General features: G+C 43.5%; 1 protein-coding gene across 1 annotated transcript in view; it reads left to right on the forward strand.

Annotated features, from left to right (window-relative positions):
• The window catches only part of epb41l3a (erythrocyte membrane protein band 4.1-like 3a), a gene marked incomplete at both ends in the record, with an annotated part of 83,219 nt that overhangs the window by 53,687 nt on the left and 16,127 nt on the right, over nt 1–13,405 (forward strand). Inside the window, one exon of the mRNA XM_083661138.1 lies at nt 319–414. Within this exon, the coding sequence (XP_083517264.1) occupies nt 319–414 (96 nt within the window). The remainder of the gene's footprint in view (nt 1–318; nt 415–13,405) is intronic.

The raw sequence follows: 13,405 nt of genomic DNA on the forward strand, positions 1-13,405 counted from the left end.
TTGGTTAACAGACTGGATCAGCAGCTGAGTTTTTACAGCACAGTTAACGACACCCTTTTTGACCACACCCACTTTAACCACACCCGGTTTTACCACGCCCATTTTGACCACACCCCCGCATGGCTGGAACCTGGCTTTTTCCCCTGTATGTGTGTGTATGTGAGGAAGATGCTCACATATGAAGCTCCAGGGGTGAGACTTGTGAGTGTGTATTTTAATAGATCAGTGTTTTATGTGTATCCCAGTGTAACTGTGTGTGTGTGTGTGTGTGTGTGTGTGTGTGTGTGTGTGTGTGTGTGTGTGTGTGTGTGTGTGCAGCCTAAGCCCAGGTTAGATGAGATGTCTCCGGAGCTCACGGCTCTGCTGAAGTCTGCCAGAGATCAAACAGCCTTCAGACCACATGACCTGCTCAAGGTACCCGTCTCTCTGTCTGCCATGCTACATGATGTCACTAGGTTGACTGTACAGTACAGTAGTAAGGATCATGCTACATGATGTCACTAGGTTGACTGGACAGTACAGTAGTAAGGATCATGCTACGTGATGTCACTAGGTTGACTGGACAGTACAGTAGTAAGGATCATGCTACATGATGTCACTAGGTTGACTGGACAGTACAGTAGTAAGGATCATGCTACATGATGTCACTAGGTTGACTGGACAGTACAGTAGTAAGGATCATGCTACATGATGTCACTAGGTTGACTGGACAGTACAGTAGTAAGGATCATGCTACATGATGTCACTAGGTTGACTGGACAGTACAGTAGTAAGGATCATGCTACATGATGTCACTAGGTTGACTGGACAGTACAGTAGTAAGGATCATGCTACGTGATGTCACTAGGTTGACTGGACAGTACAGTAGTAAGGATCATGCTACGTGATGTCACTAGGTTGACTGGACAGTACAGTAGTAAGGATCATGCTACGTGATGTCACTAGGTTGACTGGACAGTACAGTAGTAAGGATCATGCTACATGATGTCACTAGGTTGACTGGACAGTACAGTAGTAAGGATCATGCTACATGATGACATGCTACATGATGTCACTAGGTTGACTGGACAGTACAGTAGTAAGGATCATGCTACATGATGTCACTAGGTTGACTGGACAGTACAGTAGTAAGGATCATGCTACGTGATGTCACTAGGTTGACTGGACAGTACAGTAGTAAGGATCATGCTACGTGATGTCACTAGGTTGACTGGACAGTACAGTAGTAAGGATCATGCTACATGATGTCACTAGGTTGACTGGACAGTACAGTAGTAAGGATCATGCTACATGATGTCACTAGGTTGACTGGACAGTACAGTAGTAAGGATCATGCTACATGATGTCACTAGGTTGACTGGACAGTACAGTAGTAAGGATCATGCTACATGATGTCACTAGGTTGACTGGACAGTACAGTAGTAAGGATCATGCTACATGATGTCACTAGGTTGACTGGACAGTACAGTAGTAAGGATCATGCTACATGATGTCACTAGGTTGACTGGACAGTACAGTAGTAAGGATCATGCTACATGATGTCACTAGGTTGACTGGACAGTACAGTAGTAAGGATCATGCTACATGATGTCACTAGGTTGACTGGACAGTACAGTAGTAAGGATCATGCTACATGATGTCACTAGGTTGACTGGACAGTACAGTAGTAAGGATCATGCTACATGATGTCACTAGGTTGACTGGACAGTACAGTAGTAAGGATCATGCTACGTGATGTCACTAGGTTGACTGGACAGTACAGTAGTAAGGATCATGCTACGTGATGTCACTAGGTTGACTGGACAGTACAGTAGTAAGGATCATGCTACGTGATGTCACTAGGTTGACTGGACAGTACAGTAGTAAGGATCATGCTACGTGATGTCACTAGGTTGACTGGACAGTACAGTAGTAAGGATCATGCTACATGATGTCACTAGGTTGACTGGACAGTACAGTAGTAAGGATCATGCTACATGATGTCACTAGGTTGACTGTACAGTACAGTAGTAAGGATCATGCTACATGATGTCACTAGGTTGACTGTACAGTACAGTAGTAAGGATCATGCTACATGATGTCACTAGGTTGACTGGACAGTACAGTAGTAAGGATCATGCTACGTGATGTCACTAGGTTGACTGGACAGTACAGTAGTAAGGATCATGCTACATGATGTCACTAGGTTGACTGGACAGTACAGTAGTAAGGATCATGCTACATGATGTCACTAGGTTGACTGGACAGTACAGTAGTAAGGATCATGCTACATGATGTCACTAGGTTGACTGGACAGTACAGTAGTAAGGATCATGCTACATGATGTCACTAGGTTGACTGGACAGTACAGTAAGTAAGGATAATGCTACATGATGTCACTAGGTTGACTGGACAGTACAGTAGTAAGGATCATGCTACGTGATGTCACTAGGTTGACTGGACAGTACAGTAGTAAGGATCATGCTACGTGATGTCACTAGGTTGACTGGACAGTACAGTAGTAAGGATCATGCTACGTGATGTCACTAGGTTGACTGGACAGTACAGTAGTAAGGATCATGCTACATGATGTCACTAGGTTGATTGGACAGTACAGTAGTAAGGATCATGCTACATGATGTCACTAGGTTGACTGGACAGTACAATAGTAAGGATCATGCTACATGATGTCACTAGGTTGACTGGACAGTACAGTAGTAAGGATCATGCTACATGATGTCACTAGGTTGACTGGACAGTACAATAGTAAGGATCATGCTACATGATGTCACTAGGTTGACTGGACAGTACAGTAGTAAGGATCATGCTACATGATGTCACTAGGTTGACTGGACAGTACAGTAGTAAGGATCATGCTACATGATGTCACTAGGTTGACTGGACAGTACAGTAGTAAGGATCATGCTACATGATGTCACTAGGTTGACTGGACAGTACAGTAGTAAGGATCATGCTACATGATGTCACTAGGTTGACTGGACAGTACAGTAGTAAGGATCATGCTACATGGTGTCACTAGGTTGACTGGACAGTACAGTAGTAAGGATCATGCTACATGATGTCACTAGGTTGACTGGACAGTACAGTAGTAAGGATCATGCTACATGATGTCACTAGGTTGACTGGACAGTACAGTAGTAAGGATCATGCTACATGATGTCACTAGGTTGACTGGACAGTACAGTAGTAAGGATCATGCTACATGATGTCACTAGGTTGACTGGACAGTACAGTAGTAAGGATCATGCTACATGGTGTCACTAGGTTGACTGGACAGTACAATAGTAAGGATCATGCTACATGATGTCACTAGGTTGACTGGACAGTACAGTAGTAAGGATCATGCTACATGATGTCACTAGGTTGACTGGACAGTACAGTAGTAAGGATCATGCTACATGATGTCACTAGGTTGACTGGACAGTACAGTAGTAAGGATCATGCTACATGATGTCACTAGGTTGACTGGACAGTACAGTAGTAAGGATCATGCTACATGATGTCACTAGGTTGACTGGACAGTACAGTAGTAAGGATCATGCTACATGATGTCACTAGGTTGACTGGACAGTACAGTAGTAAGGATTCTCATCTACTTCGAATCACATGGAAAGGAAGTGCATCAAAATGCCCCCATTCTATGGGGTGGAGTTGTACAATCTCTACAACCTAGTTGCCTGGGGGTTGTAGAGATTACTTGCAAAACCCCATTGAATGGATAGGATTCAGGGGTTGTACAGATTAGTTGCAAAACCCCATTTAATGGATAAGATTCTCCATTGGCTCTTCTCCCGACCACCTCTGCAGGCGTAGGGAGGGTCTGGTTAGGCGTCGGGACCCCTGGGTCCTTAGGGTTAGGGTCTGGTTAGCGTTAGGCGTCCGACCCTTGGGTCCTTAAGGGTTAGGGTCTGAGTTAGGTTTCACGTCTGGGTTAGGGTCGGGGGGTTGGGGTCCGTTTGGGGGGTCTGGGACCTGGGTCTCCCACCCAGGGCTCGGAGACCCCACGTTGATCCATTAATTTGGCTTTTTCTGGAAAACTGTGCAAGCTGTCCAGTAAATGGAGTTTCTCAGGTAACCTAAGAAGCAAGCTGTCCATTAAATGGGGTTTTGCAAGTTGTGACTCCCCTCCAGTTGAATTCACGGACACAAGGCGTTCTTGGGTTTTAACAGGCATTTAATTCTCCTCCTCTCCTCCAAACATGCCGTGAGAACTAAAGTAAAATACAATACAATCAGTCAAAAATAAATGTACAGCATTCTCACAGAGAACAGGCTAATATAGGCAACAAATATATCACAACACAATATTACAATATTTCCATACCTCATTGGCCCCAGTAACTCAAGGGGAGTAGAAAAAACAGGATTCTTCAGCTTAAGTCTTCACTTATTCCAAACTTAACAAAAATACAGCTCTAAGCAGCAACGTGGCTCAAAACCATCCTCCCTCTGCTGTAGTCTCTGAACATCTGCTCCTCGTGGTAATTTGCAATGACGTGTAACAATTAACAATTACCTGACCCCACTACATCCCTGGAACATAGGTTCCGCCCTGGAATTATTAGACAGGTCATTTGTATTGATTTTAATTGACAAAATGATACTTTAATTGAAACGTAAATTATTCTTGTTTTTAACCCAACTTTATATGAAATAAATTATTTATTTATTTATTTACTTATCGTAAAACTGTATGATTGACTTTGATGGCAGCTTGCCTCTGGCGGCAGCTACACTCCCACCAAATCACTGGTGATTTTCCAAATGAACTTTATGATCAACTAATTGTAGAATTCAGATAAGAATCTTTTTTTTTTTTTTTCTTTTTTTTTCTAGGTTAAAGAAAGGTACATAAACACTAGAGTTGCATTACTCAGCTTCAAGTAGGGTGACCGTCTTATGGATAGGTCTTTCTAGGTATGTTGGCTTGATGAGACGCTTTCCTTTGTCATCTAGTGCTGAATCACTGATCAGCAATTTTAGCTTTCTCACACATCCATCTTCACTGGGATACACTTCAGTGACCTTAGCCAACTTCCATTCATTTCGTGGTGCAGTGTTATCTTGAATAATCACTACATCATTGATCTCTGCATTTCTTTGTGTCTTATGCCATTTTTGTCTCTGTTGCAGGTTTAACAGGTATTCCTTCTGCCATCTGGACCAAAACTCGTTGGCTAAGTATTGTACTCTACGCCATCTTTTGCGAAGATACAAGTCTTCTTTCACAAACTCTCCAGGTGGTGGCAAGACTATTGAAGACTTCATCGTTAAGATGTGATTAGGCGTAAGAGGCTGTGGCCCAGCTGGATCATTGAGCAAGTCTACTGTCAAAGGTCTGCTGTTTATGATCGCCATGACTTCGTACATGTACGTACGTAATGATGAAACATCGAGTCTTCGGGATGACTGATCCAGAACGGATGTTAACACACTTCTTATTGTCCTGATTTGCCTTTCCCAGGCTCCACCCATATGGCTAGCGGATGGAGGGTTCATGACAAACTCACAGCCCAGTTGCTTTAGGCATGCTTGATCCATTTCTTTCACAGCTTCCAGGAACTCGCGTCTTGCCCCGACAAAGTTGGTGCCCTGGTCAGATCGAAGTTGTCGAACGTTTCCGCGTATGGCAATGAAAGCACGGAGAGCGTTGATAAAGGCATCAGTCGTCATGTCGTCAAGCAGTTCGATGTGCACAGCACGAGAGCACAGACACGTGAATAGCAGTCCATAGCGCTTCAGCTCTTTTCTTCCCTCTTTGACATAGAATGGACCAAAACAATCCATCCCACAATACGTAAAGGGAGGAGTTGTCTCCATGCGTTCACGGGGTAAATCTGCCATTCTTTGATCTTCTGTACACCTTCTGAACTTCCTACACTTGACACATTTATAGATGTGGGACGACACAGCATGACTACATCCAATTATCCAGATGCCGTTTGATCGTAGCTCATTCATTGTTATGCCACGCCCTTGGTGTTGCACCTTCTGATGATAGTGCTGGATCAACAACTTTGATATGTGACTGGTCTTTGGCAAGATTGCTGGATGCTTGATGTGCGGGTGCAAAGTTGCATGCTCTAGTCGACCTCCCACTCTGAGGATACCTTGACTGTCCAAAAAAGGATTTAATTTGTGCAGCCTGCTTGCTTTATCCTTGGTTGTTATCTCTCTCTTGTTTAGCAGACTTTGGATTTCCTCAGAGAAGGTTGCTTTTTGGACGATGCTTATGATGGTAAGCTCTGCATCCTTTCTCTCTTCGAGACTTGTGGCTTCATTGGTTCTCGATACCAGACCCTTGAGCTCTTTGACACGTCGCTTGAGTCTGGCAATGGCTTTGACTAACCTCGACCAACTAGAGAACTTCAGGAAACGATCGAGCAGTGAATCTTCTGTTGTCAAGGTTTTAAGAGCGAAGGCCTTACGAACTTCTGGATCTTCATCTGCAACGTCTCCCACCTTAATATCTCTGCTGGGAAGCTTGTCATGCCAGAGAAAGTCTGGACCAGTAAACCAGTTGGAAGAAATTAGCTCTTTCGCTTTGAGGCCCCTTGACGCGTGGTCAGCGGGATTTTCTTCAGAGCTCACATGTCTCCATTGACTTGGATTGGTACTTTCCTTGATACGCTGAATCCGATTAGCCACGAATACGTGGAATCGCCTGGCGTCATTGTTGACGTATCCGAGGACGACCTTTGAATCCGTCCAGAAGAATTCTTGAGCATCTTCTATTTCCAACTCTTTCCTTAGCAGGTCACCTGTACGGACGGCAACAACAGCCGCTGCCAGCTCAAGTCTTGGTACTGTGGTGACTTTCGTGGGGGCCACTCTGGCCTTGCCCATGACCAAAGTGCAGTGGATTTTTCCTGCTGGACTGATTGCTCTCAGGTATGTACATTCTCCATACCCTGTGACGCTTGCGTCTGAAAAGTGATGAAGTTCATATCTTTGGACTTCTTTGAAACTTGCAGGTATGTAACATCGCTGTATCTTGACATCAGCTAGGTTCTGCAGGTCCAAGAGCCAGGACTCCCATTGTGGCCGAAGCTCATCAGATAGTGGTTCATCCCATCCGGCCTTGTCTCGGCACATCTGCTGAAGTATTTGCTTCCCGACTAGAATGAAAGGTGCTACAAAGCCAAGTGGGTCGTAGATGGAGGCTACTGTTGACAAGATTCCTCTTCTAGAGAGCGGACGTTCATTCACAACTACTCTGAAACGGAATTGATCTGAAGCAACACACCATTTGACACCTAAGGCTCTCTCCATCTGTGGCTCACCCAAAGTCAAGTCTTGATTTCTTGCTGTTTCAGCGCACTCTTCCTTGGGAATCGATGCAAGTACTTCCTGGCTGTTAGAAACAAATTTGTGGAGTCGCAGCTTGCCGGCACTGCAGAGCTGCCTTGCTTCGCTGACTAATTGTACAGCTTCCTCTTCTGTTGACACACTTGTCAGACCATCATCCACGTAAAAGTTCCGTTCGATGAAGCGGATGGATGCTTCCTTGAAACGACCTTCTCCTTGAGCAGCGATGTGCTTGAGGCCGTATTTTGCACAGCCAGGCGACGAGGCCGCCCCGAACAAGTGCACTCTCATTCGATAGACTGATGGTTGGGACTGGAGGTCACCATCGTCCCACCAGAGAAATCTCAGATAGTCTTGATCTTCTGCTCTTACGTGGAACTGATGGAACATGCGCTCAATGTCACACATTATTGCGACTAAACCCTTGCGGAATCGACAGAGAACACCGATTAAAGTATTTGTCAATTCTGGCCCAGTCAGCAGATAGTCATTCAATGACACGCCTTGAAACTTCGCTGAGCAGTCGAACACGACTTGTATCTTTCCTGGTTTGTGTGGGTGATAAACCCCCGTGGTGAGGGATGTACCAGGCAGGGTTTCTGTCAATTTCTTTTTCTGGTACTTTCTCAGCATCTCCGCGATTTATCATCTCACTCATGAAGACTGTGTAATCTTGACAGTATTGCTTATCTTTCTCAAGTCTCCTTCTCAAACACCTGAGGCGGTGCTCTGCACATCTCCTATTGTCTAGTAGACTCGGTCTGTCTTCCTTAAATGGCAAAGGCATTTCGCAGTGACCGTTTGACTTGATTTTGATTCCTTCCTCCATTAGTGATATGAAGCGCAGATCCTCCTGAGAGAAGTGAGCATCCTCCACGGTTCTTTCATTGAAGTCTGATTCAAGCATCTTCATCACATCTGGTGGAGTGACTAATTCTTTGACTTGTGTGCGGCATATGTATCTGACTTCACTTGTTAGATTAGCATCTGACTGAAGATCAGGGGTCACTTGTCTGACAACGATCGTGTGGCTGCTTCCAATTACATCGCCATAGTCGACACAAGGATTAACGCAGCCGACTATGCTCCAGCCAAGGTCTGTTTTTTGAGCAAAAGGCTCATTGTCTTTGCCTGACACAATTTCTCTAGGCAGCAGGGCTTGAGAACAATTGTAACCTATGAGCAGACCAATGTCACAATCGATTAAAGGAGCTATCTCTTCGGCAAGGTGCTCTAGGTGAGGCCATGCTCTCGCTGTCTTGGCTGTAGGAATATGACTTAAATTGGCGGGAATGAACTCCCTTGTATAAGTTACTGGGAGAGGGATTTTCTTGGACGAATAAAAGCCTCTGACTTGCAACCCAGATAACTTCTGACTTGGAATGACTGAACTTCTGGATGACAACGTGGAGAGTTTCAAGTGCACAGGCTCCTTCTGTGTATCCAGAGTTTCTGCCTTTTCTTGCAAGATGAACGTTGTGTCGCTTTGGTTATCTAGAAGTGCATATATCAGAAGTTCATTCTCAGGGTTACTTGTTGCGGATACCCATACTGGAACAACTGTAGATGTGTGGTTGCTGCTCATGTCTTGCACCACTCGGTTAGATATTGCTTCGTTTGACGGTTCATTGGTCTGTTTAGACTCCATTCTTTCCTTTGACTTGTCTTTATCCTTTGAGTACTTCAGACTCTCCTTTCGTCCGTCATCCCATTGTTCCTTCTTTCCATCATCCTTGACACGATCTTCATGTAAACATGTTGGGTGCTTCCGTTTACATGTGTCGCAGACCCTCCTCCTTTCACAGTTCTTTGATTGGTGTCCAGGTTTCAAACATCCAAAGCACAGTTTGTTTGATTGCACAAACTTGATTCGTTCTGTGATTGACTTGTGCATGAACTTCCGACATGTGTGAATGCCATGGTTTGACATTTCACAAAAGACACACAATTTAGCATCGGTTTTTTCTTCAGAGCTGCTTACCAGCACCTTTGCACCAAAGCTTTGAGTCCTTGGTGCTTTCGTTCTTTCACCATCATTAGACTTCAGAGCGTAAAGAGAAGTCACCGGATTGCAAGCGATCCTGGCTTCCCTTGTGACAAACTCGACAAACTGACTGAAGCTTGGAAATGTTTTGGTTGTTTCTTCGACCTCAATGACCTTTCTGTTCCATCTGGCTGTTAACCAATCAGGAAGCTTAGTGAGCATTCTTTGGTTTTCGCTGCAGTCATTTAGGACATCAAGATTTTTGATTTGAGACATAGCTGCTTCACAGCCTCGGAGGAAGTCTGAGAACTCTCTTAGTTCAATGCTGTCTTTGGATCCTATCTTTGGCCATGATGTGAGCCTATCCCTGAAGGCTTTAGCAATCACGAAGGAGCTTCCATACCTTTCTTCCAGGATGTCACATGCTGACTGGTAGGCTGCATCTGTGCCTAACAGGAAATAACTCTCTATGGCTTTCTTTGCCGGTCCACCGACATATTTGCGAAGGAAGTAAATTTTCTCATTTACTGGAATATTCTTCCTGCCTATCAATGTTTGAAAGGACATTTTCCAGTCTTTGTACCTTAGTGGGTCTCCATTGAAAACAGAAGGCTCTGGTACTGGGAGACGGCTTGCATTGATGGACTCTGCTAGTGCGTTGGCAAGTGCTGTAGTGCTATCCTCTTGATGAGTAGCAGGTTGCACCCTCGTGGCAGTTTGAGTCATCATAGCAGGCTGAATATGTGTGGCATATTGTTGTGGTGCCATGTGACGCTCTGGAAGACCTTTTGAGTTAGGTGCAGAATTTTCATGCTTTGGCTTGATGCCTCGGAGCAACTCTGATATCTCTTTGTCTGAGCCCACTTGTTCATAGACTTCCAGTCGTGCTTTTGCAGCATTCATCGTCTTAACTGTCTCTAAGCGCTCTATCTGCCTGCGCTTCTCTTCAAGTGTGTTTTGCCTTGCAGCATCTTCTGCTTCTCGTAGTGCGAGCCTCTGTCTGTTCTCTGCTTCTAGGTTTTCAAGCTCTTGTTTCTCTCTTTCCATTTCTTCTAAGACCTTCAAAGTGGCTTGAGATGCGGCTAGCTCCGCTGCAGCTTCTTGTCTCTTAGCAGAGGACACACTTGAACCTTTTGATCGTATGCTTGAGGCTGCGGATGAGAACACTGAGCCACTCTTAACCCAGTATGTTTGTACTCCTTGAGAGTCTTGATGTTTGTCTTTTTCTTCAAGATATTTGCATGCATATTCTAACATCTGTCTTGAGACTGCATCACAAGTGTCTACTCGGCGGCGAGTCTCTCCATCAGGTGGAATGCATTGCCGTAAGTCATCATAAGCTTGTTTTACATCTGTTGAAGACTGGTGGATGTTGCTCATGAGGGCTTGTAGAATCTCACTGGAGAAAGATCCATCTAGTGTTTTCTTAGCCTCCTTAGCGAGAACTTTCCATTTGTCGTAGAAAGGTATGAAGCGATGATGAAGCTTCTTATATTTTTCCTCTTGGAGATATTGACCCTTTTCAGTTAGTGTCCTATTTCTCTGACTTCTTCGAAGTTCTTCTTCTAAAGCAGCTTCGGTCTCTTTATTTACTTCTGTCTCTTCAGGAGGGTTTGTGTCTTCATGTTCTTGTTCTTTATCAGGGTTTTCAGACTGCTGCAGGAACTTTACAGCAACACCGTTGCTGTCTACCATCTTTGTATTATCTTTGTCATCAGTCATTTTAGTATTTTTTAATAGTAGTCTGAATTGGCCTTAAAATAATTAATTGCTTAATTTAAAACTTAAATGTACTATAAATTAGCTTAAATGTTGCTAATTAGCACAAGGCTTAACTTAAATGTAGCTAATTGCAATTAACTTGGCTTTTTTAGCTTAAATTCTTTAGAGTGCATTAAGAGACTTTTTTTTTTTTAGAGTAATTTTACAGTGTAAATTTATCATAAACACCCTTTCACAATACAAATGAACTTATTTCACTTGAAATCAATTGGAAAACACTCCCTTTTTAACACTTAGCAAATATACTAATAGCACCTTTAAATGTCATTTACACTTGGTAGTAAATAACGAAATCAGCATTGACTTGAGCTTAAAACATGCACATAACACCAGAACAATTTAGCACTTATTGAGTCCCTTTTAGCAATCGTTGAAGTTACTCCAGTCTTTAACATTTAACTTGTTTTAAATGTGTTACTTCTTGATGGATTAACCACACAATGCTCCCGAACTCCTCTTGCCACTTCTTTAAGTTACAGGTGTATGCACAGTCTTATCTGTTTGATGCTAGAGTTCGGTGAAACTCCGTGATGCAATCGCTTGCAGCTCCGACGACGGCAGGTGCAGCTCGTCAACTCCTGGTGCCGGCAGGCTGAGTTCTCACTGTGACTCCCCTCCAGTCGAATTCACGGACACAAGGCGTTCTTGGGTTTTAACTGGCATTTAATTCTCCTCCTCTCCTCCAAACATGCCGTGAGAACTAAAGTAAAATACAATACAATCAGTCAAAAATAAATGTACAGCATTCTCACAGAGAACAGGCTAATATAGGCAACAAATATATCACAACACAATATTACAATATTTCCATACCTCATTGGCCGCAGTAACTCAAGGGGAGTAGAAAAAACAGGATTCTTCAGCTTAAGTCTTCACTTATTCCAAACTTAACAAAAATACAGCTCTAAGCAGCAACGTGGCTCAAAACCATCCTCCCTCTGCTGTAGTCTCTGAACATCTGCTCCTCGTGGTAATTTGCAATGACGTGTAACAATTAACAATTACCTGACCCCACTACATCCCTGGAACATAGGTTCCGCCCTGGAATTATTAGACAGGTCATTTGTATTGATTTTAATTGACAAAATGATACTTTAATTGAAACGTAAATTATTCGTGTTTTTAACCCAACTTTATATGAAATAAATTATTTATTTATTTATTTACTTATCTTAAAACTGTATGATTGACTTTGATGGCAGCTTGCCTCTGGCGGCAGCTACACAAGTAATCTCTACAACCCCCGAGAAACTGGGTTGTAGAGATTGTACAACTCCACCCCAGAGAATGGGGAAATTTTGATGCAATTCCTTTGCATTGAATGAGGTGATTCATAATCAAAACAACCACAATCCAAGTCGGAAACACAACAGCATTATGTGAGCCTGTTAGAATAGATCCTACTACCAACACTTAACTGGCCTGTACTCCACTACTCTACTGTACTGTAATGTACTGTACTGTACTATACTGTACTGTACTGTACTATACTGTACTATACTGTACTGTACTATACTGTACTGTACTGTACTATACTGTACTGTACTGTACTGTACTATACTGTACTGTACTGTACTATACTGTACTATACTGTACTATACTGTACTGTACTATACTGTACTGTACTGTACTATACTGTACTATACTGTACTGTACTGTACTATACTGTACTGTACTCTACTGTACTATACTGTACTGTACTATACGGTACTGTACTGTACTATACTGTACTATACTGTACTGTACTGTACTATACTGTACTGTACTCTACTGTACTGTACACTCAACCTAGTGACATTATCTAGCAGCGCCCTAGTTGGCGAAAAGCTGAAATGTTCTTCATCTTTCTAGCAAATCTAGGTTAAATTTCAGAATTGAAAGCAGTGTCCTGTCTTGTCAGTGGTTCTCAACTGGTGGGTCGGGACCCAAAAGTGGGCCGCAGGACCGTTTTGAGTGGGTCGCGGATGTGTGCATGAAAAAAAGTTTGCCTACTCCTTGAGGATGCTGGCATCCATGGCCAACATCGCTGTCTTTCAGAGGCTGTAGCAGCAGGCTCATTTTAAAGCCAGATATGGTGTCCTGTGAAACTAGAAGGCCTAAAACCCAATTTATGCTTGGTCGGGTGACACTTCTGAAACCATCGCCGACAGAAATGAGGACTTGAGTCGACACTTTCAAGTGTCGACGAGCAGTGTCTGCTACCTAGTGAAATTTCTAGTGTCGCTGACTATGTCACATAGTGTCGCGCAACTCTGATTGGCTATATAGACGGCACACGCGTTGCGCATTACTTCCTTGTTTTGGTTTTCGCTCGATTGAAATGAATGAACG

This window comes from Poromitra crassiceps, assembly GCF_964638095.1.
Source record: "Poromitra crassiceps genome assembly, chromosome: 2".
NCBI classification, from domain to species: Eukaryota; Metazoa; Chordata; class Actinopteri; order Beryciformes; family Melamphaidae; genus Poromitra; species Poromitra crassiceps.